This window comes from Nerophis ophidion, linkage group LG08, assembly GCF_033978795.1.
Source record: "Nerophis ophidion isolate RoL-2023_Sa linkage group LG08, RoL_Noph_v1.0, whole genome shotgun sequence".
Taxonomy (NCBI): Eukaryota; Metazoa; Chordata; class Actinopteri; order Syngnathiformes; family Syngnathidae; genus Nerophis; species Nerophis ophidion.
In genome coordinates, this window is record NC_084618.1 from 70,599,084 (window position 1) to 70,622,105 (window position 23,022).

The window sequence follows — 23,022 nt, forward strand, 5'->3', positions numbered from 1 at the left end:
ATCACAAGTGTGGGGAATCCTCACATATTCACATTCATTTTAATGGGAGCCTCCAACAAAAAGTGCTATTCGCACCGAGATAACGACAATTTCCCCATTAATTTGAGCGAGGATGAAAGATTCGTGTTTGAGGATATTGATAGCGACGGACTAGAAAAAATCAAAACAAAACAAAACGCGATTGCATTAGGATGGATTATGATGTTTTTAAACACATTTACTAGGATAATTTTGGGAAATCCCTTATCTTTTTATTGTGCTGCTAGTGTTTTAGTGAGTTTACTATTACCTGATAGTTGGAGGTGTACGTGTCTCCACGGGTGTGTTGACGCCAGTGTCTCAGGGGAGTCGACGGCAGCTACGGACGGCACAAGCTCAGCTTTTCGCCGGTCAAGAAACGACTTTTTAACCACAATTTTTTCACCGAACCTGCTTGTTGACATTCCGTTGTGATTCCTGTTAGAGTGACCGCGCTCGTATCCATAGTAAAGTTTCACCTCCACGAATTTTAAACAAGGAATCACCGTGTGTTTGTGTGGCTAAAGGCTAAAGCTTCCCAACTCCATCTTTTTACTTTGACTCCTCCAATATTAATTGAACAAATAGCAAAAGATTCAGCAACACAGATCTCCAAAATACTGTGTAATTATGCCGTAAAAGCAGATGACTTTTAGCTGTGTGTGGTTAGCGCTCATACTTCCTAAAAACCTTTGATGTCTTGTGTACACGTCATCATTACACAACGTTTTCAAGACGAAACTCCCGGGAAATTTAAAATTGCAATTTAGTAAACTAAAAAGGCCGTATTGGCATGTGTTGCAATGTTAATATTTCATCATTGATATATAAACTATCAGACTGCGTGGTGGGTAGTAGTGGGTTTCAGTAGGCCACCCGTGGCCACACTCCTCCGACGAGTTGAGTTTATACCAAAAAAATTCTATTTTGGTTTCATCTGACCACATGACATTCTCCCAATCCTCTGCTGTATCATCCATGTATCCATTTTGGTATAAACTCAACTCGTCGTGTTTGGAGGAAGAAGAATACTGAGTTGCATCCCAAGAACACCATACCTACTGTGAAGCATGGGGGTGGAAACATCATGCTTTGGGGCTGTTTTTCTGCTAAGGGGACAGGACGATTGATCCGTGTTAAGGAAAGAATGAATGGGGCCATGTATCGTGAGATTTTGAGCCAAAACCTCCTTCCATCAGTGAGAGCTTTGAATGGTTGACCAAATACTTATTTTTCCACCATAATTTACAAATAAATTCTTTAAAATTCCTACAATGTGAATTCCTGGATTTTTTTCCCCCATTCTGTCTCTCACAGTTGAAGTGTACCTATGATGAAAATTACAGACCTCTGTCATCATTTTAAGGGGGAGAACTTGCACAATCGGTGGCTGACTAAATACTTTTTTGCCCCACTGCATATATATATATATATATATATATATATACATATATATATATATATATATATATATATGTATATAGAACACAATTCTTCAATTAATGAATGTGAAAAAATACATAAAAGTGACGTCTAATTTCTATTCTCTCTTAACTGTAATAGTCAGACTTAGTGGGATCCCATAAGTTGTTTTTTTTAATTCCCTCGATGACATCACAGCTCTGAAATCCAATCCTGCATGTGAGGAGAAAGTCTTGGCCGCGGCTTTAAGCCGTCACTGCGTCACCTTCCCTCCACAGATAGTCAAAGGTCAGGAGCATCTTGGGTGCCTGTGCCAAAATGGAGCCCTTGTGACGCATTCACACCCTCTGTCGCGATCTGGACGAACTCCGGGCTGATCAATGCCGCGTTAAGCTCGTCGAGGGATAACGGGTCGGGCCTTGCATAGGCTCCAGGGAGCCCTGAGGGGATGGGGAGGGTGAAATGGGAGGGGCGGGGCCCTTATATGGAAATGGCTTCAGACTGTTTGGCTTCTTTTCTTATCCGACTTGAATAAATACAAAATATTATGCACAGAGTGGACTTGACAGTGATGTGCGTTCATCTTGCAGGTCAGTTCCAGTGCGGACACAAACGCTGCGAGAAGCAGGAAGGCCTCAAAAGCTGGGAGGTGAATTTTGCATATGTGGAACAAGGCGAGAAGAGGAACGCATTGGTCAAACTCAGTAAGCGCAACTAAACATGACTCACTTAAATCCGGCTTATACATTGTGGGAAATAAGTATTTCATCCCCTACATTACAGAGATATGACCAGGCCGGAGTTTTCTCAGTTGCTTTGTTCGAATTCAATTTGCCTGGGGAACGCTGGAGATACAGTTTTAACTACAGGACTAAATTTGGTAGCTACACTATATTGCCAAAAGTATTGGGCCACCTGCCTTGACTTACATATGAACATGAAGTCCCATCCCTTTCCTAACCCACAGAGTTCAATATGATATCGGTCCACCTCTTGAAGCTATTACAGCTTCAACTCTTCTGGGAAGGCTGTCCACAAGGTTGCGGAGTGCAATTTTCGACCATTCTTCCGAAAGCACATTGGTGAGGTCACACACTGATGTTGGTCGAGAAGGCCTGGCTCTCGGTCTCCGTTCTAATTCATCCCAAAGGTGTTCTGTTGGGTTCAGGTCAGAACTCTATGCAGGCCAGTCAAGTTCATCCACACCAGACTCTGTCATTCATGTCTTTATGGACCCTGCTTTGTGCACTGTGTAACCGGGGGTCTTTTCCTCTGGGTTGTGTGTGATTTATGGAAGACGACCCACACCATGGGTTTCTCAGCTGCACTTTACTGATAATACAGAACACAATTGTCATCAAAAACGTTGTGCCATCGTCGAGCCTCTGCACAAACATAATAATGAACAAGAAATGAGTTGAAGTTCTCAACAAGACAAAACATTTTCTGTCGTCGCATGGACGCCTACCTCTCCCGTTATCGTAGCCAAACGGGCAGTTGGAAGGCGTGTCCAACGCATATAAAAAGACAGGTGTCACAGTTATTATTGCAGTAGGAGACAATGGTTCCACATTGATAAAACATCAAACAATATTCAGGTATTTACATGTAACTTACATATTTTGTGTAATTATAACAATAATAAAACATTAGAAAATACATTATTTACAAGACATATTTGACCCTGTTACACACAGTCATGTTGGAAGAGGAAGGGGCCCGCTCCAAACTGTTCCCACAAGGTTGGGAGCATTGAATTGTCCAAAATGTTTTGGTATCCTGGAGCATGCAAAGTTCTTTTCACTGGAACTAAGAGGCCAAGCCCAACTCCTGAAAAACAACCCCACACCATAATTCCTCCTCCACCAAATGTCACACTCGGCACAATGTAGTCCGAAATGTACCGTTCTCCTGGCAACCTCCAAACCCAGACTCGGGCATCATTTTGCCAGATGGAAAAGCGTGATTCATCCCCCCAGGGAAAGTATCTTCACTGCTCAAAAGTCCAGTGGTGACATGCTTTACTCCACTGTATCTGACACTTTGCATTGGACTTGGTGATGTATGGCTTAGATGCAGCTGTTCGGCCATGGAAACCAATTCCATGAAGCTCTCTGGGTACTGTATGTGGGCTAATTGGAAGGTCACATGAAGTTTGGAGCTCTGTGGCAACTGACTGTGCAGAATGTCGGTGACCTCTTTGCACTATGCGCTACAGCATCCACTGACCCCTTTGATTGATTGATTGATACTTTTATTAGTAGATTGCACAGTACAGTACATATTCCGTACAATTGACCACTAAATGGTAACACCCGAATAAGTTTTTCAACTTGTTTAAGTCGGGGTCCACGTTAATCAATTCTGTCAGTTTACGTGGCCTACCACTTGGTGGCTGAGTTGCTGTTGTTCCCAAAGTTTTCTATTTTCCTATAACAAAGCCGACAGTTGACTCTGGAATATTTAGGAGCGAGGAAATTTCACGACTGGATTTGTTGCACAGGTGGCATCCTATGACTGAGCTCCTCAGAGCAGCCCTTTCTTTCACAAATGTTTGTAGAAACAGTCTCCATGCCTAAGTGATTGATTTTATACACCTGTGGCTAGGCCAAGTGAATAGGACACCTGATTCTGATCATTTGGATGGGTGACCAAATACTTTTGGCAATATAGTGTACTTCAACCTGCAGCTGTCTGGACCTTGAACTATCCTCAACCTTAAAGGAGCCATATGTATATAATGTGGCCAGAAATGGTACTGCAATCACGGTCAACATTCTGTAGTCCCCTCCCCCTCTCCCTGACCAAGGTTGCCAGATATGCAGCCGAATCCAGCTCGATCAACTGGGCTATTCCAAGGAACTTCAAACTTCCACTGCATCTTACTACGGGTTGAGTTGCTGGGACCATAATAGCTGAATAGACAAGCGTTTTGTCCGTAACAAATCTATAACTAACACCTTTTACACAGAAATTTGGCTATTTTCAGGTAGATGTACGCCATGCTTGCATACAATATCACAACAAACGGCAATCACATGGTTATTGTCTGTCACGCCTATGGTTCATGTTTTGTTTTGGTCATGTTATGTTTAGTTTTTTGGACATTCACTTCTTGCGTTTGCACTTCCTTGTTTTGTTTGTCACCATGGCTACTCATTAGTTTCCACCTTGTCTCCAAGTCACGCCCCGGTCCTCAGTTCTCACACTTGTTAATCATTATCACTGGTATTATTTAAACCGGTAGTTGCAAAGTGTTCAGTCAGGCAACTTCATATATTCCTCATATTCCTCCATGCCATGCCATGCCTAGTTTCCCTTCCGCTCATGCCACGTAAGTTTTTGTTATTTATGCCACAGTGCAAGTTTTCGTTTCATGTCTATAGTCATGCCATTGTGTTAGTTTTGTTTTGAGTAGTCTAGTTATTGTTCTCCGCCATTGTGCGCGCCCTTTGTTTGCATTTTTGTAATTCGTTTGTTTATTAATAAATTAAACATGTACTCATGTTCACGTCTGGCTCGTTCCAAATTCCCTCTGCGTCGAAGAAACAACCCAATGTCAGACAATGTTTGACATTGTCAGTACTATCAGAAAACAAAGACTAAAACCACCTCCAACCAACGCTGGCGATGGTTATACTGGGGGAAATAAGTAGAGCATGCTTAGCAGCCTAATGTTCACCCAAAACTAAAGAGGAGACATTTTATCAGAGAATGCATATATGCTACACAAATTAGTAATTATTTTATCATGTGATTTGGCTCTCTCTGTACGTTTTACATTGCCATGATGACAGTCGTGCTAATGTTAGAGCCCATTTCCTCAGCGTATCAGCATATTGAGAACGAAATAGGCACTGACAGTACCCATAGCCACATAGGTTTTACTTGTCGAAAATATATTTTGCCCTGTCAGTTGGAATACACATCGACATACAGGCTAAGAGGCAAATATTTCCCTCATTAGCCTATATGTCAATGTGTTATTGACCGGGCTAGCATGCTAAGCATTCCCACTAAGCATTCGTTCCACGACATACGAGCCTTGTTAGGCAATATCATAGACTGTATTGGACAATATAGTTTACATACGAAATATACATTTCCATGTATTACAAGTAATAAGAAAACATAAATGCCTTACTTACCTATCAAGGAGAAAATTAGCAAGTTTTGCTTCAGATAAAAAAAAAATCTTCTCCGCTTTCAATCGTGTCCATCTTTCAAAGGGATCCCAATACAAATTCTCGTATTGTTCCTGGCTTTGTCATGAATAAGTTGAGAGTCATAACGAGGCCTTTTAGATTTACTAAGGTCTGACATGTTTAGTAACTTTACCAGTGGCAGTAGCTAGACGAAGGTGGCGGTGCGTAACTAGCAACCTGGTTGTGACACACTCACGGACTTTCTAAGTCAGACCTGGGCAAATATATGGCCTGGGGGCCATATGCGGCCCGTTAAGTATTTCAATCTGGCCCGCCGGACATTCCCAAATAATTGTTTTAGATCTTTAAGATGGAAAGTGTAGCTGCCATTATGATGTGCAATGAGGTTTTGAAATGACCGCAAGTCTTGAACTATACAAAGTATTTCAATGGTTGGAATCTGCGCTTTTGCATGGTACACTAGTTCAGTGGTTTTTGACCTTGTTAGAGGTACAGAACCCCACCAGTTTCATATGCGAATTCACCGAACCCTTCTTTAGTGAAAAAAATTATTATTTTTTTTTTTCAAATTCAAGACAAAGTTATGTTTTTGGTAACACTTTAGTATGGGGAACATATTCTAAGTAACAAAAACTTAAGTTAGAGTTTTTTGGACACTAAGGGAACAAATTCTAAGTAACAAAGACTTAATTTAGAGTTATTTGGTTAGGGGCAGGGTTAGAGGGTTAGGGTTATAATAAGGCCATGCCGAACAAGGCATTAATAAGTACTTAATAGAGCCAATATGTTAATAATTTGCATGTTAATAACCATCTAATTAATGGTGAATATGTTCCCCATACTAATGTGTTACCATGTTTTTTTTTACTGGTGCACAAAATGAACCGTGCATGAACATCACCTTGTTCAAAGAACAAAACCAACACAGTGCATGAACTCACAACAAATTAAACACCTGCAAATCAGTGTGACTTCTGCTGTTGCCGTATCCGTAATACGCCGATAGGGAGAAGTTATTTACACGATGAGTCGGGTGTGTCTTGACCTCCGCCGAACCCCTGAGCCCGACTCACCGAACCCCTAGGGTTCGATATAACCCAGGTTAAGAACCACTGCACTAGTTACTATGGTAATTAATTAGTTTCTATGGTAATCTAAGTCACAGCAGCTCAGACGAGGCACCAAGCAGTGTGGGTGGGGAGCGTTTCCACAGAGTGTCAGCCTGAAATGTGGGTGCCAGGGACAGACGTGGAAGGAGATTTTCACAACAAAGTTCTAAAGCAATGGTTCCCAAACTTTTGCAGGCTGGCGCCCCCTTGGCTCCCTTGTGAATTCCTAGCGCCCCCCCCAAGACACATATGGAAACAAACACCTCTTTCTTGATATTTGGTATGCTGCAATTTGAAAAGAGAAAGGTTAAACACAAATGTGTATTTCACAAATAAAACCCAATTTAGTAAACCAATTTATTTTTTAGCAGTTTTAACTGTTTCAGCAACAGAATGGTAAATACCACCCTAACCAGCTCAACACAACACAACACGGCGCGTTCTGGCGAGTCCCCAATTTCATGTTGACTTGAACTCAAGATGATGTTGACCGCCAGAATGCGTTTTTTATTATAAGATAAAATTCTGAACATTACAAGCTTGAAATTACAAACCCGAGCTTTTGCTTTTGTAGTCTATGCTGTCGAATCTGACTGGGCCAGAGCGGCGTGTGGTAACCGGACCCTGATGCGTCGTCCACTGACTCGTCCTGCTGCACGTGTTGTGTACAAATCGTCAAACAAACGTTCGAACTTCTGACTTCGACTTCGGACTGCCGCCCCCCTACCGCCCCCTTCTTCCTCACCGCCCCCCCAGATCTTTCCACCGCTCCCAGAGGGGCGGTACCGCCCACTTTGGGAACCACTGTTCTAAAGCTTAGTTGTATATCAGATTGTATATTGTATTTTTACCATTTGCCTTCATATTTCGCTGGTTGTTCCATTTTTGTCGCGTTCTGCTTGATTGTAAAATATGTCGATCGAGAGGGGGTTGTGACGTTAATATGTTGTCAATATTCAGCGTTTTATCGTTCATAGAAACATTTAAAATTCCATTCCGTTTTTTAAGACGGTCTGTCAAAACGTTTTTAGCATTCAATCAGACATCATTGTGAGGTTTTGTAAAAGTGTTCCTAAAAATAGATATACCGGCCCCCAGACACAGTTATTTCTCTAAATTTGGCCCCCCAGTCAAAATATTTGCCTAGGCCTGTTCTAATTGATCAAACGGTAGAGGGAGGAACATCGGAATGAAAATCATAACAATATTTCGGGGCTGTAAATCTAATTTATCAGTCTGTTATCAGTTATAGAGGTATTCGTAAATAACACGATTTATTAATGCCTTTTGACATACAGTGGGGCAAAAAAAGCATTTCGTCAGCCACAGATTGTGCAAGTTCTCCCACTGAAAATGATGACAGAGGTCTGTAATTTTCATCATAGGTACACTTCAACTGTGAGAGACATAATGTGCAAAAAAATCCAGGAATTCACATTGTAGGAATTTTAAATAATTTATTTGTAAACTATGGTGGAAAATAAGTATTTGGTCACTTCAAACAAGGAAGTTCTCTGGCTCTCACAGACCTGTAACTTCTTCTTTAAGAAGCTCTTCTGTCCTCCATTCGTTACCTGTATTAATGGCACTTGTTTGAACTCCATCCATCCATCCATTTTCTACAGCTTATTCCCTTTCGGGGTTGCGGGGGGCGCTGGCGCCTATCTCAGCTACAACTCGTTATCTGCATAAAAGACACCTGTCCACAGCCTCAAACAGTCAGACTCTAATCTCCACTATGGCCAAGACCAAAGAGCTGTCGAAGGACACCAGGAAATGAATTGTAGACCTGCACCAGACTGGGAAGAGTGAATTTACAATAGGCAAGCAGCTTGGTGTGAAAAAATCAACTGCGGTAACAATTATCAGAAAATGGAAGACTTACAAGACCACTGGTAATCTCCCTCGATCTGGGGCTCCACGCAAGATCTCATCCCGTGAGGTCAAAATGATCATGAGAACGGTGAGCAAAAATCCCAGAACCACGCGGGGGGACCTGGTGAATGACCTGCAGAGAGCTGGGACCAAAGTAACAAAGATTACCATCAGTAATACACAACAAGGCCGACAGGGAATCAAATCCTGCAGTGCCAGACGTGTCCCCCTGCTTAAGCCAGTGCATGTCCAGCCAGGCCCGTCTGCAGTTTGCCAGATAGCACATGGAAGAATGTCATGTGGTCAGATGAAACCAAAATAGAACTTTTTGGTACAAACTCAACTCGTCGTGTTTGGAGGAAGAAGAATACTGAGTTGCATCCCAAGAACACCATACCTACTGTGAAGCATGGGGGTGGAAACATCATGCTTTGGGGCTGTTTTTCTGCTAAGGGGACAGGACGATTGATCCGTGTTAAGGAAAGAATGAATGGGGCCATGTATCGTGAGATTTTGAGCCAAAACCTCCTTCCATCAGTGAGAGCTTTGAATGGTTGACCAAATACTTATTTTTCCACCATAATTTACAAATAAATTCTTTAAAATTCCTACAATGTGAATTCCTGGATTTTTTTTTCACATTCTGTCTCTCACAGTTGAAGTGTACCTATGATGAAAATTACAGACCTCTGTCATCATTTTAAGTGGGAGAACTTGCACAGTCGGTGGCTGACTAAATACTTTTTTGCCCCACTGTATCAGGGCCATTTAATGAGGACTTGACATGAAATTATTACATATTGCACCTTTTGTTCATTAGAAATGTACCATGGAAAGTCAAAATGTTATATTTTCACACTGTTGAGTTTTATGAGACACACCCGCTTGCTTATAGGAAATTGCTCTTTGTGTGTCTCTGGTGCTGTCATTTTTATGTTTGCACCTTTATCTGGAAAGGGGTGCCGGGAAAAATTGAGTCACATTTAAATCGCGAATTATTATGATACAAAGTTTTCAAGAATCAACTTTTTAAAAGGGCACTTTTTTTTAGACCTTCTTTGTGCTTACTTTTTGCACGTCTACGTCACACGTCAGCAGCCTTTTATTACCTGCTTAAGAAAAAAGATGTATTGGGATTTATATACTAAATAGTATATTGCGAGAATCGGGTTAAATCCATGTAATTTTTTGCACGTTGTCCATGTTCTCATTATAACAATTTTTTGTGGATTTTATATCTTATTTTAGAAGTTTTTACTTGCAGTAGCTATCATTTAAGTTTTACAATTGACATATTTCAGTTACTAGTCCGTTCAATTTGAATGCCACTAATTTCCATAACAATAAAAGGGCATTGTTTTATTTTTTATCTTTTTCTGCATGTTTTCCATTTGTAAAGCCCAATTTCAAGTACTTATGTGGTGCTAGTGTTGGTTAAAATCTAACTGGAAAATTAAGCAAATTATTTTTATGTAGCGCTTTTCTCTAGAGACTCAAAGCTTATTTAATAGTAAATCTCTTATTTTCATCTTTAAGCTACATTTAAAAGAGTGACTGGCACTGGGCGCAGGTGGATAAAGTGTCAACGGCAGAGGTTAAGATGGCGGAAGTGGGGATCGAACCTAGACCCCTGAAGTTGCTGGCACGGCCGCTCTACCAACCAAGCCACGCCGCCCCGGGGAAAAGGGGGGCAGGAGGGAAGAGCCAGTTACATTTTCACTTTAGTCAATACTTTAATAGTGTTTCTCATTTTCTTAATCAAAATGCTGATACTCGCAACTTTCTTTGGCCCCTTAGTGACTTATTTTGCAGTCATACAAATTAAAAAAAAAATTGTGTTGAGATTGTGTCACCAATGCATGAGAATATTGTTTGAAATAACAATTCCGCGGAAGGATTCGTGGAAAAGCGACAGTTTTATTAGGTGCAATTTTTGGATCCGCGATAACGGAGACAGTTTACAAAAACTTTTGCTTTTTGGCGTTAAATTTGTGCTGAGGCGTGTGTCCAATAATGGAGGCTTGCTTCCTTTCGGGAAGCAGCCGGAGATGATGAGGTGTGTAGCCTCGCTGCTAAGTGTCAGGCTTGCCACTGACAGTTTGTTTGTCTTTTAGTTTTTCGTCTGTGTGTTTAGTATTTCCTGTCCTTAGTTCCTGTCAGCACTCTTATTTTGGTTCAGCTTCCTGTTTGTCTCCCCGAGGGCTTTGTTTCCCCTCAGCTGCGGCTGATTGGCACCTGGCCACACCTGGTGTCAATCAGCCCGATCCTATTTGTACCTGCTTTGTCTTCCAGTCAGTGCTGGATTATTGTCTTGTCAATGACTCCCGTATTGTCGCTCCTGTCGTGTCGTTTCATGTCGAATCATTGCAGCGTAGCGGTAAGCTATCTTTCGATAACTGATTGTAGCTTACTGTTTTTTGTTCCCTGCTTCCGTTTTGTTTTCACTCTACAAGTAACGACTTCTGTTTTCCTGTTTGCTGCCCGCTAACTTCCATGCTAAAGACCCTTTTGTTTGTTATCCGCCTCGTGCGCGTCCTTTGTTGGTACCCTTTTGTTTGTTCTTATTCTAATATTTTAATTAAATCATGTTTTCTTGCAAAATGCCTCCCTCCTTCTCTGCATTGTGGGGTTCGTCACCAACTAACTTTGACACTAAGTTGTACCAGGTGACCGCTTCGGGACGCTTCAGATTAAATACTAAATGCCCCTAATTAAATACAAATTAATTTGTAACCTTTAATATTTTTTTCCAGTTTTTTTTTTTTAAACTTTTGGTTTCGGTTACAACAAACCTATTATAAACATTTTGGACCATTCATATTCTTTGTAAGAGCGTCAATCAAACCGATAAAGTACTTGTTCTTCCCCCAATGTATAGAATTCGTGTGTGTGTGCGCGTGTGCGTGTCGGAGGGAGAAACATTGCCGACGGTCTTAGAGGGTTTCCAGTCCAAGAGCCCGCTCATATTAATAATAATCCTCCTACAGGTATCATAGCGCAGAAAATCCTGTTAGAATAATCACGGTAATTGGGGGACACGGCGGTCCTAGGCAACACAGTCAAGCGTGAAATGACGAGCTTTATTTCCCAAGCTGTTAACAAGATCATTTGCCAACCAAAACCACAAATATACATACAGTATACAGTTTGTCTTCTTGGGGGTCGGAGATTAAAAAAAAAATTCTATGAAGCAAGATATTTCTTTTTTCTTGTAATGATATAATTTGTCCAGTCAAATTAGGATTTGTATTCATTACAACGTTATTATTATACTGGCAAAAATTGTATTGATTACAATATCCATCCATCCATCCATTTTCTACCGCTTATTCCCTTTTGGGGTCGCGGGGGGCGCTGGCGCCTATCTCAGCTACAATCGGGCGGAAGGCGGGGTACACCCTGGACAAGTCGCCACCTCATCACAGGGCCTGATTACAATATTTTTATGATAATACATATTGTAATACAGTATGTTTTTATCTTGTAAAACTATAATAATCTTTAAAAAATAATATTTTTCTGAATAGTATTTTTTCTTGCACTACAGTTATTTTTTACAGTTTCCATTTTCTGAATAGAACATCTGTATTTTATTAATATCACGGCTATCTTCTGAAATGAAAATGATTCTTCTTTTAAAAAAATAGTCTCCCACCTGTAAAATTACAACTTTATTTTAGTAAAAGTATATTATTTTGCTAATAATATTGTGACTTTAGTTCATACAGTTCCTTTTTCCCCCAGAGTACAACAGCTTGGGGTAAGAATAAGTACTTTATCAGTTTGATTGACGCTCTTACGAAGAATATGAATGGTCCACAATTTTTATAATAGGTTTGTTGTAACCGAAACCAAAAGTTATAGAATATGTTCTATAATTTTAAATATTGTTATTGTGGAAATTCGTTTTTTTCTCTTCATTCTGCTTCTAATATTTAAACTTTATTTTCCATACAGTACAGTTCAGACAACTTTATTTTAGTAACATTATGACAATCTCGTTAAATCACAATATTTTCTTTTGAAAATAAATGAAAATATATTCGCATTAAATTATGGCTTTAACATTTATAAAAAACTTTTCGCATTAAATTAGATTGTTGTTTTTCTTACAATATTTTGTCTTCATTTAATTTTATTTTTATTTTCCCGCAATAATAGAACATTATTTTGATAATAATTTTGTATTATGACCCTCACATAAAATTACAACATTTGAAATAAGTATATTTCTACATCACTCACATTAAATTAGAATTTATTTTCTTCGAATATTATTTTTTTTCTTTTTTATAATTTGTCTGGTCAAATTAGGATTTTTATTCACTACTCTACTATTAATTTAATATAATGTTACAGTCAATTTTTAACTCGTAAAATTAAAATATTATTTATCTGAATAGTATTTTAGTATTTGTTTGTACTTTAGTGTCCTAATGTTATTTTTACAGTTTTTATTTTCTCTGATTTAATATTACGACTATCTTCTGAAATTAATACATTTTTGTTTTGTAAAAAATAAATGTTTCCAACCTGTGAAATTACAACCTTATTTCTGTGTAATTATGTTGTTTTTCTTATTCTATTGTGACTTTATTTCCATACTACAACTCGTAAAATTACTATACATTTCTTTTGTGGTAATCAAATCTCGTAATATAATTTGTCTAGTCAAAGTAGGATTTGTATTCATTATACCATTTTTATTACAATATTACAGTATGTTTTTATCTCAAACTATGATATTCTTTAAGATATTATTTTTTTGAATAGTATTTTTTTTCTTGTTTCTACTGTGTTATAAGGTTATATTTACAGTTTCCATTTTATTTTCACGGAAATAATATCACGACTATCTTCTGAAATTAAAAATATTATTCTTGTAAAAAAATGTATGTTTCTTCATTTCAAACTTTTTCCTTTTTTTTTTTTAGCAATAGTACAGCTTTGTTTTAGTAATATTGTGTAACGACCCTTGTAAAATGTCTTTAACCTTCTTGTAAAAAATAAAAATTAAATAAAATCTCACATTAAATTACAACATTTGAGAAAAACTTAATTTCCACTTTACCCACATAAAATTTTAGATTTCTTTCTTGAAATATTCCAACATTTTTTCTGGAGAATTGCGACTGTTCTCAATTCAAACTTAATATTTACAGTAGTAATATTTGTGCACATAAAATGTGAATCCTAAAAATAATTGTATTAAATGGTCGAGTTGCTGATCAATAATGTTATAATACTATGTGTCGTGCAGTATACACAGGTGCCTGTAACGTACAGTATCGCATTTGTTTTTAAATGGCATTCACGATACTTCCCCCTCAATATAAAGGAGTTCCACAGGGCTCAATCCTTTGCCCACTCTTCTTCCCATAGTGTTTTTCCCCCCAGATATTTGTCTTGAAATTGATGGGTGTTTTGATTAAGGAGTTCCACAGGGCTCAACCCTTTGCCCACTCCTCTTCCCATAGTGTTCTTTTCTAGATATTTGTCTTGAAATTGATTAATGTTTTGATTTAGGAGTTCCACAGGACTCAATCATTTGCCCACTCTTCCCATAGTGTTTTATTCCACAGATATTTGTCTTGAAATGGATGGATGTTTTGATTTAGGAGTTCCACAGGGCTCAATCCTTTGCCCACTCTTCTTCCCATAGTGTTTTTCCCCCCAGATATTTGTTTTGAAATTGATGGATGTTTTGATTAAGGAGTTCCACAGGGCTCAATCCTTTGCCCACTCCTCTTCCCATAGTGTTCTTTTCTAGATATTTGTCTTGAAATTGATTAATGTTTTGATTTAGGAGTTCCACAGGACTCAATCATTTGCCCACTCTTCTTCCCATAGTGTTTTTCCCCCCAGATATTTGTCTTGAAATTGATGGATGTTTTGATTAAGGAGTTCCACAGGGCTCAATCCTTTGCCCACTCTTCTTCCCATAGTGTTTTTCCCCCCAGATATTTGTCTTGAAATTGATGGGTGTTTTGATTAAGGAGTTCCACAGGGCTCAATCCTTTGCCCACTCCTCTTCCCATAGTGTTCTTTTCTAGATATTTGTCTTGAAATTGATTAATGTTTTGATTTAGGAGTTCCACAGGACTCAATCATTTGCCCACTCTTCCCATAGTGTTTCATTCCACATATATTTGTCTTGAAATGGATGGATGTTTTGATTTAGGAGTTCCACAGGGCTCTATCCTTTGCCCACTCTTCTTCCCATAGTGTTTTTCCCCCCAGATATTTGTCTTGAAATTGATGGGTGTTTTGATTAAGGAGTTCCACAGGGCTCAATCCTTTGCCCACTCCTCTTCCCATAGTGTTCTTTTCTAGATATTTGTCTTGAAATTGATTAATGTTTTGATTTAGGAGTTCCACAGGACTCAATCATTTGCCCACTCTTCCCATAGTGTTTTATTCCACAGATATTTGTCTTGAAATGGATGGATGTTTTGATTTAGGAGTTCCACAGGGCTCGATCCTTTGCCCACTCCTTTTCCTATTGTGTTGTTTTTGCTGATATTTGTCTTGAAATGGATGGATGTTTTGATTTAGGAGTTCCACAGGGCTCAATCCTTTGCCCACACCTCTTCCCATCGTGTTTTGTTTCCAGATACTTTTTTTTAAATGAATGGTTGTCTTGATTTAGTTGGTCCAAAGGGCTCAATCCTTTGTCCACTCCTCTTCCCAAATAGTTTGATTGGTTTATCTTGCAGGACTTTGCCCTGAGTGTTCTTTCAAGCTCAACTACCACCACAAGTAAGAAATGCTCCCCCACTATGTTTCAAATTATAGCAACGGCCCTCACAAGTGGGTTAAACGGTGCGCCTTTCTTTTTTTTACATTTTGCAGACGCAAGGAGGTGAAAGCCAAGAAGAGTGTCCCCCAGCTCTCAGAGGAAAACCAGGAGCCATTAGAGAAGAAGACAAAGAAGAAAAAGAAAAGATCATCATCACATTCCAAGAAGCACAAACACAAGAGACGCCGGGGTAACAACATGAATAAAATGTCTTTTTGCATTTAGTGCCAATATTCCAGAACAACTCCCTCATGATTGTCATTCCTTATAGATTCTTCTATCTCCTGCAGCAGCTCAGACGAGTCGCAGGACAAAGGTTCATGCACACACACACACACACACACACACACACACACACATACACACTGGTTATCATTTGGTATGGGGACCAAGTTTTTGATCACGACTTGTGGGAACCACCCTTTCTACAGGTTGTGGAGGCATAAAAAAAAAGGTACAATGGTCTTTAACTCTCTGGATTGATGAAGTAATGTGCTGATCATTCTTACTGGGGACTCTGAGGAAAAAAAGTTAATATGGTTCATGGGGACCAAATTTAAATAATTTTGCATAATTCACACAAATTTGTCAAGACTACTGAGGACCATTTATAAAAAAATGTTTTATAAAAACGTTCAAATTAAATATGACATGATCCTCAGAATACAGCACTACAGCTGTCCTCTGATAGGAAATTTCACCACTTAAATGTTAAAGCAAATCCTGCATCTTCTGTGACATTACTGAAAACTGCTATTAAGCAGTAATGAAGTTGTCTGCAACTCCAACTACCGTATATAGAACGATGGAAATTCTGAATATGAATCATACTTTAAGGTGATAATGTTTTATAATCATGCTGTATGTAAAATGTCATCCTAAGAAACACTAAACCAGATTTTGTTTTGGAAAAATATATTAGTTTTACAGTGTTTCCCACAGGTCAGGCATCTATTTGTGGTGGTGTGGTCGGGCGGCAAGGGGGGGTGGTTAAGGGGGTAGGGGGTCGTGGATGGGGGGGTTCGGGGGGGGGCAGCGGCGATGACCAAGAAGAACGCGGACTTGGAATATAATTACAACACTTTATGTACATATTTATATACATATTTATGTAATATTTACATATTTATATAATACGTAACTACAAGCTCAATTCACAGACAGAGTCCCATTGCTTTTATGAGAGGGCGAGCGAGTCAAAAGCCCGAAAAAAAAAAAAAATAATAATTAAAAAAAAATTTTTTTTTAATTTTATTTATTTTTTTATTTGTGGTAGCCGTAATTCTTTTGTGGCGGGCCGCCACAAATAAATGAATGTGTGGGAAACCCTGGTTTTAACTAAGGATGGATACCATACAGGCTTCACGGTGGCAGAGGGGTTAGTGCGTCTGCCTCACAATACGAAGTTCCTGCAGTCCTGGGTTCAAATCCAGGCTCGGGATCTTTCTGTGTGGAGTTTGCATGTTCTCCCCGTGAATGCGTGGGTTCCCTCCGGGTACTCCGGCTTCCTCCCACTTCCAAAGACATGCACCTGGGGATAGGTTGATTGGCAACACTAAATTGGTCCTAGTGTGTGAATGTGAGTGTGAATGTTGTCTGTCTATCTGTGTTGGCCCTGCGATGAGGTGGCGACTTGTCCACCCGATTGTAGCTGAGATAGGCGCCAGCGCCCCCCGCGACCCCAAAAGGGAATAAGTGGTAGAAAATGGATGGATGGATGGATACCATACAGAATCACAGTACTATTAATGCCAGGATAACAAATGTCTCACTTTTCAAGAAAATGTATTTTCTCTTTTACCGATATTTGAAACACGTAAACGGAAGCAGTGTGAGCAGAGCAGCGAGTGCAGTACCACCTACAGCCCGATGAGGGGGCTGCTGTGCAAATGTCTCACACTCAAACTAACCAGTAAACATGTTTTATGCGCCAAAGCTTAAAAATCCCTTAGGCATCTTCAGAATGGATCCGACTATCATTTAAAAAGGTTTCCCTTTAGGGGACCTGTTTTTTTTTGTCCCCATACCGTCAGAGGTCCCCTAAAGGTGACTGTGTGAACAGAGCGATGTCCCAATTAAGTAAGCATTTCCAGAACACACACACACACACACATACATACATACATACACACACACACACACACAGAACATTTGTCATTTCAATAGTCAGCATATGATCTCGTCCACCCCCAAGCCTCCAGGCTGTGACACTCCTCCAAAATGTTTGGAGTGAAAACACTCCCTTGTGTGGAAAACATCCTCCATTAGCCCTCTGGCTGCAGTCTGCTAGCAGCCCTGCTTTTTCTCAGCTGTCTTGCTCCACATACATTGTCACTTTTCTGTGTCGTTTTTCTACTTTTTTGTTTGGTTTATGGGCTCCAATCGTCCTGTTTTTTTTGTATATCCTCAAATAATGGCCTCTAGGGACGTGCGATACCATTCATTTTCTTTCCGATCCAACACCAAGTACAATTCAGGCTGGTATCGACCATACCGATCCAATACAGATACTTAAAAAGTTGTTAATTTTCAAACAATAACACTCACAGACAACCAATACGGATACAGAGCCAACATCTCAACATCAACGCTTTTCATCTAAATAATGGGAGAGATCACCAAAGCAGCAGATAGCAAAACATGTTTATGGATTTAACAAAAGCATTTGACACAATTAATCATAATATCCATCCATCCATCCATTTTCTACCGCTTATTCCCTTTCGGGGTCGCGGGGGGCGCTGGCGCCTATCTCAGCTACAATCGGGCGGAAGGCGGGGTACACCCTGGACAAGTCGCCTATCGTAATACACAAATTAGAAAAGTATGTCTTGAACCCGGTTAGAAGTTACTAAACCAACAGGAAGCAATACGTGAAGACTGTCAACGTTTGTTGGTGTCGAACCCCAAGATGCAGAGAAGGAGGGAGGCATTTTGCAGAAAAAAATGATTTAATTTAAAACACTAAGACAAAAACAAACAAAGGGTACAAACAAAAAGCGCGCACGTGGGCGGATAACAAACAAAAAGAGCTAGCATGGGAACTAGAAAATAAACAGAGCTTTGCATGGAAGCTAGCAAAAACATAAAGACGTAGAGTGGAAGCTAGCAGGTCTCAAGCAGGAAACAGAAGTCGTACATGAAATATGAAAACAAACTTGGAAGCAGGGAACAAAAGGCAGTAAGCTAAAAACCGCAATTAATTAAAGCTTACCGCAACGCTGCATTGACAAAACACGACACGACAGGTAGCAACGACAAGAGCGACATCGACATGACAATAATCCAGCACTGACTCGAGGAACAAAGCAGGTAAAATAGTAGCGGGCTGATTGACACCAGGTGTGGCCGCAGCTGAGGGGGAACAAAGGACTCAGGGAGACGCACGGGAAGCTGAACCAAAATAAGAGTGCTGACAGGAACAAAGGACAGGAAATACTAAACACACAGGAGGAAAAACTAAAACACAAACAAACTGTCAGTGGCAAGCCTGACAAAGATAAGCGAACAGACTTCTAGAGAGCTGAAAACATTTTGTGGCGTACCTCAGGGATCAATACTTGGACCAAAATCTTTATATAAACAACATTTGTAAAGTAGGAAAGGACTTAAAGTTAGTATTATTTGCAGATGACACAACTGTGTTTTGTTCAGGAGAGAACACACATAATTAGAATCAGAATCAGCTTAGATAATACAAATACTAACAGAAGAAATGAACTAATTAAAAAGATGGTGTGACAAAAACAGACTGTCTTTGAATCCCAGTAAAACTAAAATAATGCTATTTGGTAACAGTAGAAGAGAAAGTCAAACACAAATACAAATAGTCGGAGTAGATATTGAAAGGGTAAAAGAAAACATATTTTTGGGTGTAATAATAGATGATAAAATAAACTGGAAATATACAACATGAAGTAGCAGGAAACATGTCAATAATGAATAAAGCAAAACATTTTCAAAATCAAAGGTCCATTCATATTCTCTTCTGCTCGCTAGTGTTACCATATCTGCATTGTTGTGCAGAAATATGGGGAAACAACTACAAACACGCGCTTCATTCACTGACTGCGTTACCCAAAAGTTCTATTTTGGTTTCATCTGACCACATGACATTCTCCCAATCCTCCGCTGTATCATCCATTTATCCATTTTGGTATCAATCAATGTTTATTTATATAGCCCCAAATCACAAATGTCTCAAAGGACTGCACAAATCATTACGACTACAACATCCTTGGAAGAACCCACAAAAGGGCAAGGAAAACTCACACCCAGTGGGCAGGGAGAATTCACATCCAGTGGGACGCCAGTGACAATGCTGACTATGAGAAACCTTGGAGAGGACCTCAGATGTGGGCAACCCCCCTCTCTGGTATAAACTCAACTCGTCGTGTTTGGAGGAAGAAGAATACTGAGTTGCATCCCAAGAACACCATACCTACTGTGAAGCATGGGGGTGGAAACATCATGCTTTGGGGCTGTTTTTCTGCTAAGGGGACAGGACGATTGATCCGTGTTCAGGAAAGAATGAATGGGGCCATGTATCGTGAGATTTTGAGCCAAAACCTCCTTCCATCAGTGAGAGCTTTGAATGGTTGACCAAATACTTATTTTCCACCATAATTTACAAATAAATTCTTTAAAATTCCTACAATGTGAATTTACTAGATTTTTTTTCACATTCTGTCTCTCACAGTTGAAGTGTACCTATGATGAAAATTATAGACCTCTGTCATCATTTTAAGTGGGAGAACTTGCACAATCGGTGGCTGACTAAATGCTTTTTTGCCCCACTGTATTTGGCGTGGCGAAGTTGGGAGAGTGGTCGTGCCAGCAATTTGAGGGTTCCTGGTTCAATCCCAACCTTCTACCATCCTAGTCACGTCCATTGAACAAGACACTTTACACTTGCTCCTGATTGGTCCAGGTTAGCGCCCTGCATGGCAGCTCCCGCCATCAGTGTGTGAATGTGTGTGTGAATGGGTGAATGTAAAAATAGTATCCAAGCGCTTTGAGTTCCTTAAAAAAGGTAGAAAAGCGTTATACAAGAACAACAAGTTTTACCATTTTACCAAACGCCTCATCTCAAATGGATGCCTTACTACCAATAAACACCTTTTTTTTTTCTTTCTTTTTTCTTTGCAGGTTCTGATCCTGAGGACAAGCCGGTGGAGGGTCAGTCAGAGTCGGAACACTGGCGAGGGCCGGCCCCCGCAGTGGAGGAAAAGTCAAGGTGAGGCATTAAGGCGTTCTTGTGTCACGTAGCCTACATACTGTACATGTACATGTGCATGTACATGTGCATGTACATGCACATAGCGTGTCCATGGCTGCTAATACCTCTCACCTTCCCTCCGCATTTACATCCCTGCTGCCGCTGTCTGCAGTCGTTAGCGAGCAACACGCTCTTCCAGTCACCTTTGACTTGCTATACCTAAAGGGGAACATTATCACCAGACCTATGTAAGCGTCAATATATACCTTGATATTGCAGAAAAAAGACCATATGTTTTTTAACCGATTTCTGAAATATAAAAGGGTGAATTTTGGCGAATTAAACGCCTTTCTATCATTTGCTCTCGGAGCGACGTCACCTAGGTAGTCAACCGCCATTTTCTCAAACACATTACAAACATCGAGTCGAATCAGCTCTGTTATTTTCCGTTTTTTCGACTGTTTTCCGTGCCTTGGAGACATCATGCCTCGTCGGTGTGTTGTCGGAGGGTGTAACAACACGATCAGGGACGGATTCAAGTTGATTTACGTAGAATGTGCATCGATTAGCACGGCATGCTAATCGATGCTAACATGCTATTTAGACTAGCTGGATGTGCATTTGTAGCTATATTTGCATCCGGCGTTTCCCTCCACCCACATTTAATGCCAAACAAACACTTACCAATCGACTGATTTGAGTTGCTCCAGTGTCACAAGATGCAAAAGTCCCGATCGTTTGGTCTGCACATTTTACCGGTGATGCTAAGACAGACATGGCACAGAGATGTATGGATAACCTGCAGATGCATTTCCAACAATAAAGTCAACGAAATCACAGAGGAGAGTTTTGTTGATGTTATTGACTTATGTGCTAATCAGACATATTTGGTTGCGGCATGACTGCCAGCTAATCGATGCTAACATGCTATATAGGCTAGCTGTATGTACATTTGTAGCTATATTTGCATCCAGCGTTTCCCTCCACCCACATTAAATGCCAAACAAACACTTACCAATTGACAGATTTAAGTTGCTCCAGTGTCACGAGATGCGAAAGTCCCGATCGTTTGGTTTGCACATTTTACCGGCGATGCTAAGGCAGACATGGCACAGAGATGTATGGATATCCTGCAGATGCATTTCCAACGATAGTCAACGAAATCACAAAGGTGAGTTTGGATTGATGTTATTGACTTATGTGCTAATCAGACATATTTGGTCGCGGCATGACTGCCAGCTAATCGATGCTAACATGCTATATAGGCTAGCTGTATGTACATTTGTAGCTATATTTGCATCCAGCGTTTCCCTCCACCCACATTAAATGCCAAACAAACACTTACCAATCGACAGATTTAAGTTGCTCCAGTGTCACGAGATGCGAAAGTCCCGATCGTTTGGTCTGTACATTTTACCGGCGTTGCTAAGGCAGACATGGCACAAAGATGTATGGATATCCTGCAGATGCATTTCCAACGATAGTCAACGAAATCACAAAGGTGAGTTTGGATTGATGTTATTGACTTATGTGCTAATCAGACATATTTGGTCGTGGCATGACTGCCAGCTAATCGATGCTAACATGCTATTCAAGCTAGCTGTATGTGCATTTGTAGCTATATTTGCATCCAGCCTTTCCCTCCATCCACATTTAATGCCAAACAAACACTTACCAATCGACTGATTTAAGTTGCTCCAGTGTCACAAGATGCGAAAGTCCCGATCTTTTGGTCTGAACATTTTACCAGCGATGCTAACGCAGACATTGCCGAATAGCGTCAATAGCTATTCGCTCAATAGCTTCAGTTCTTCTTCAATTTCGTTTTCGCTATCTGCCTCCGTACTCCAACCATCCGTTTCAATACATGTTGAATCGCTTAAGCCGCTGAAATCCGAGTCTGAATCCGAGCTAATGTTGCTATATCTTGCTGTGCTATCCGCCTGGATAGCATGTATATCACTGGATGACGTCACAGGAAAATGGACGGTGGCTTCGCAAATAGCGAAAATCAGGCACTTTAAAGCCTTTTTTCGGGATATTCCATGATGGGTAAAATTTTGAAAAGAAATTCAAAATATAAAATAAGCCACTGGGAACTGATTTTTATTGGTTTTAACCCTTCTGAAGTTGTGATAATGTTCCCCTTTAAGTATTGGGTCACTGGGCAGTAGAAGCAAATAGGGAAGTGTCCTAATACTTTTATCCCTGCTGGAGTGTCTTGTTCGCACAGAGCGGTCAACCTGCTACACATTTTCATTTCAGGGAGGAAGAGTTTGACGAGTACTTTGAAGACTTGTTCCTCTAAAAGACCCCCTGCTGAGACCGTGCTCCCCCCTAACCCACCGCCACACAATTCAAGCGCACGGATTTTCCTTTTGGACCCCTGCAGGAATAAATCACTTCATTCCCGCA

The 23,022-nt window shown here is 40.1% G+C and overlaps 1 protein-coding gene across 2 annotated transcripts in view; it reads left to right on the forward strand.

Moving 5' to 3' along the window:
* The window catches only part of fra10ac1 (FRA10A associated CGG repeat 1), a 46,837-nt gene extending 23,815 nt beyond the window's left edge, over positions 1–23,022 (forward strand). Inside the window, exons 9-14 of one of the 2 annotated variants that reach the window (XM_061909591.1) lie at positions 2,031–2,144; positions 15,307–15,349; positions 15,443–15,579; positions 15,661–15,705; positions 20,538–20,625; positions 22,873–23,022. In XM_061909591.1, the coding sequence (XP_061765575.1) occupies positions 2,031–2,144; positions 15,307–15,349; positions 15,443–15,579; positions 15,661–15,705; positions 20,538–20,625; positions 22,873–22,915 (470 nt within the window). In that variant the 3' untranslated portion in view covers positions 22,916–23,022. The remainder of the gene's footprint in view (positions 1–2,030; positions 2,145–15,306; positions 15,350–15,442; positions 15,580–15,660; positions 15,706–20,537; positions 20,626–22,872) is intronic. The other variant, XM_061909592.1, reaches the window with a different exon arrangement.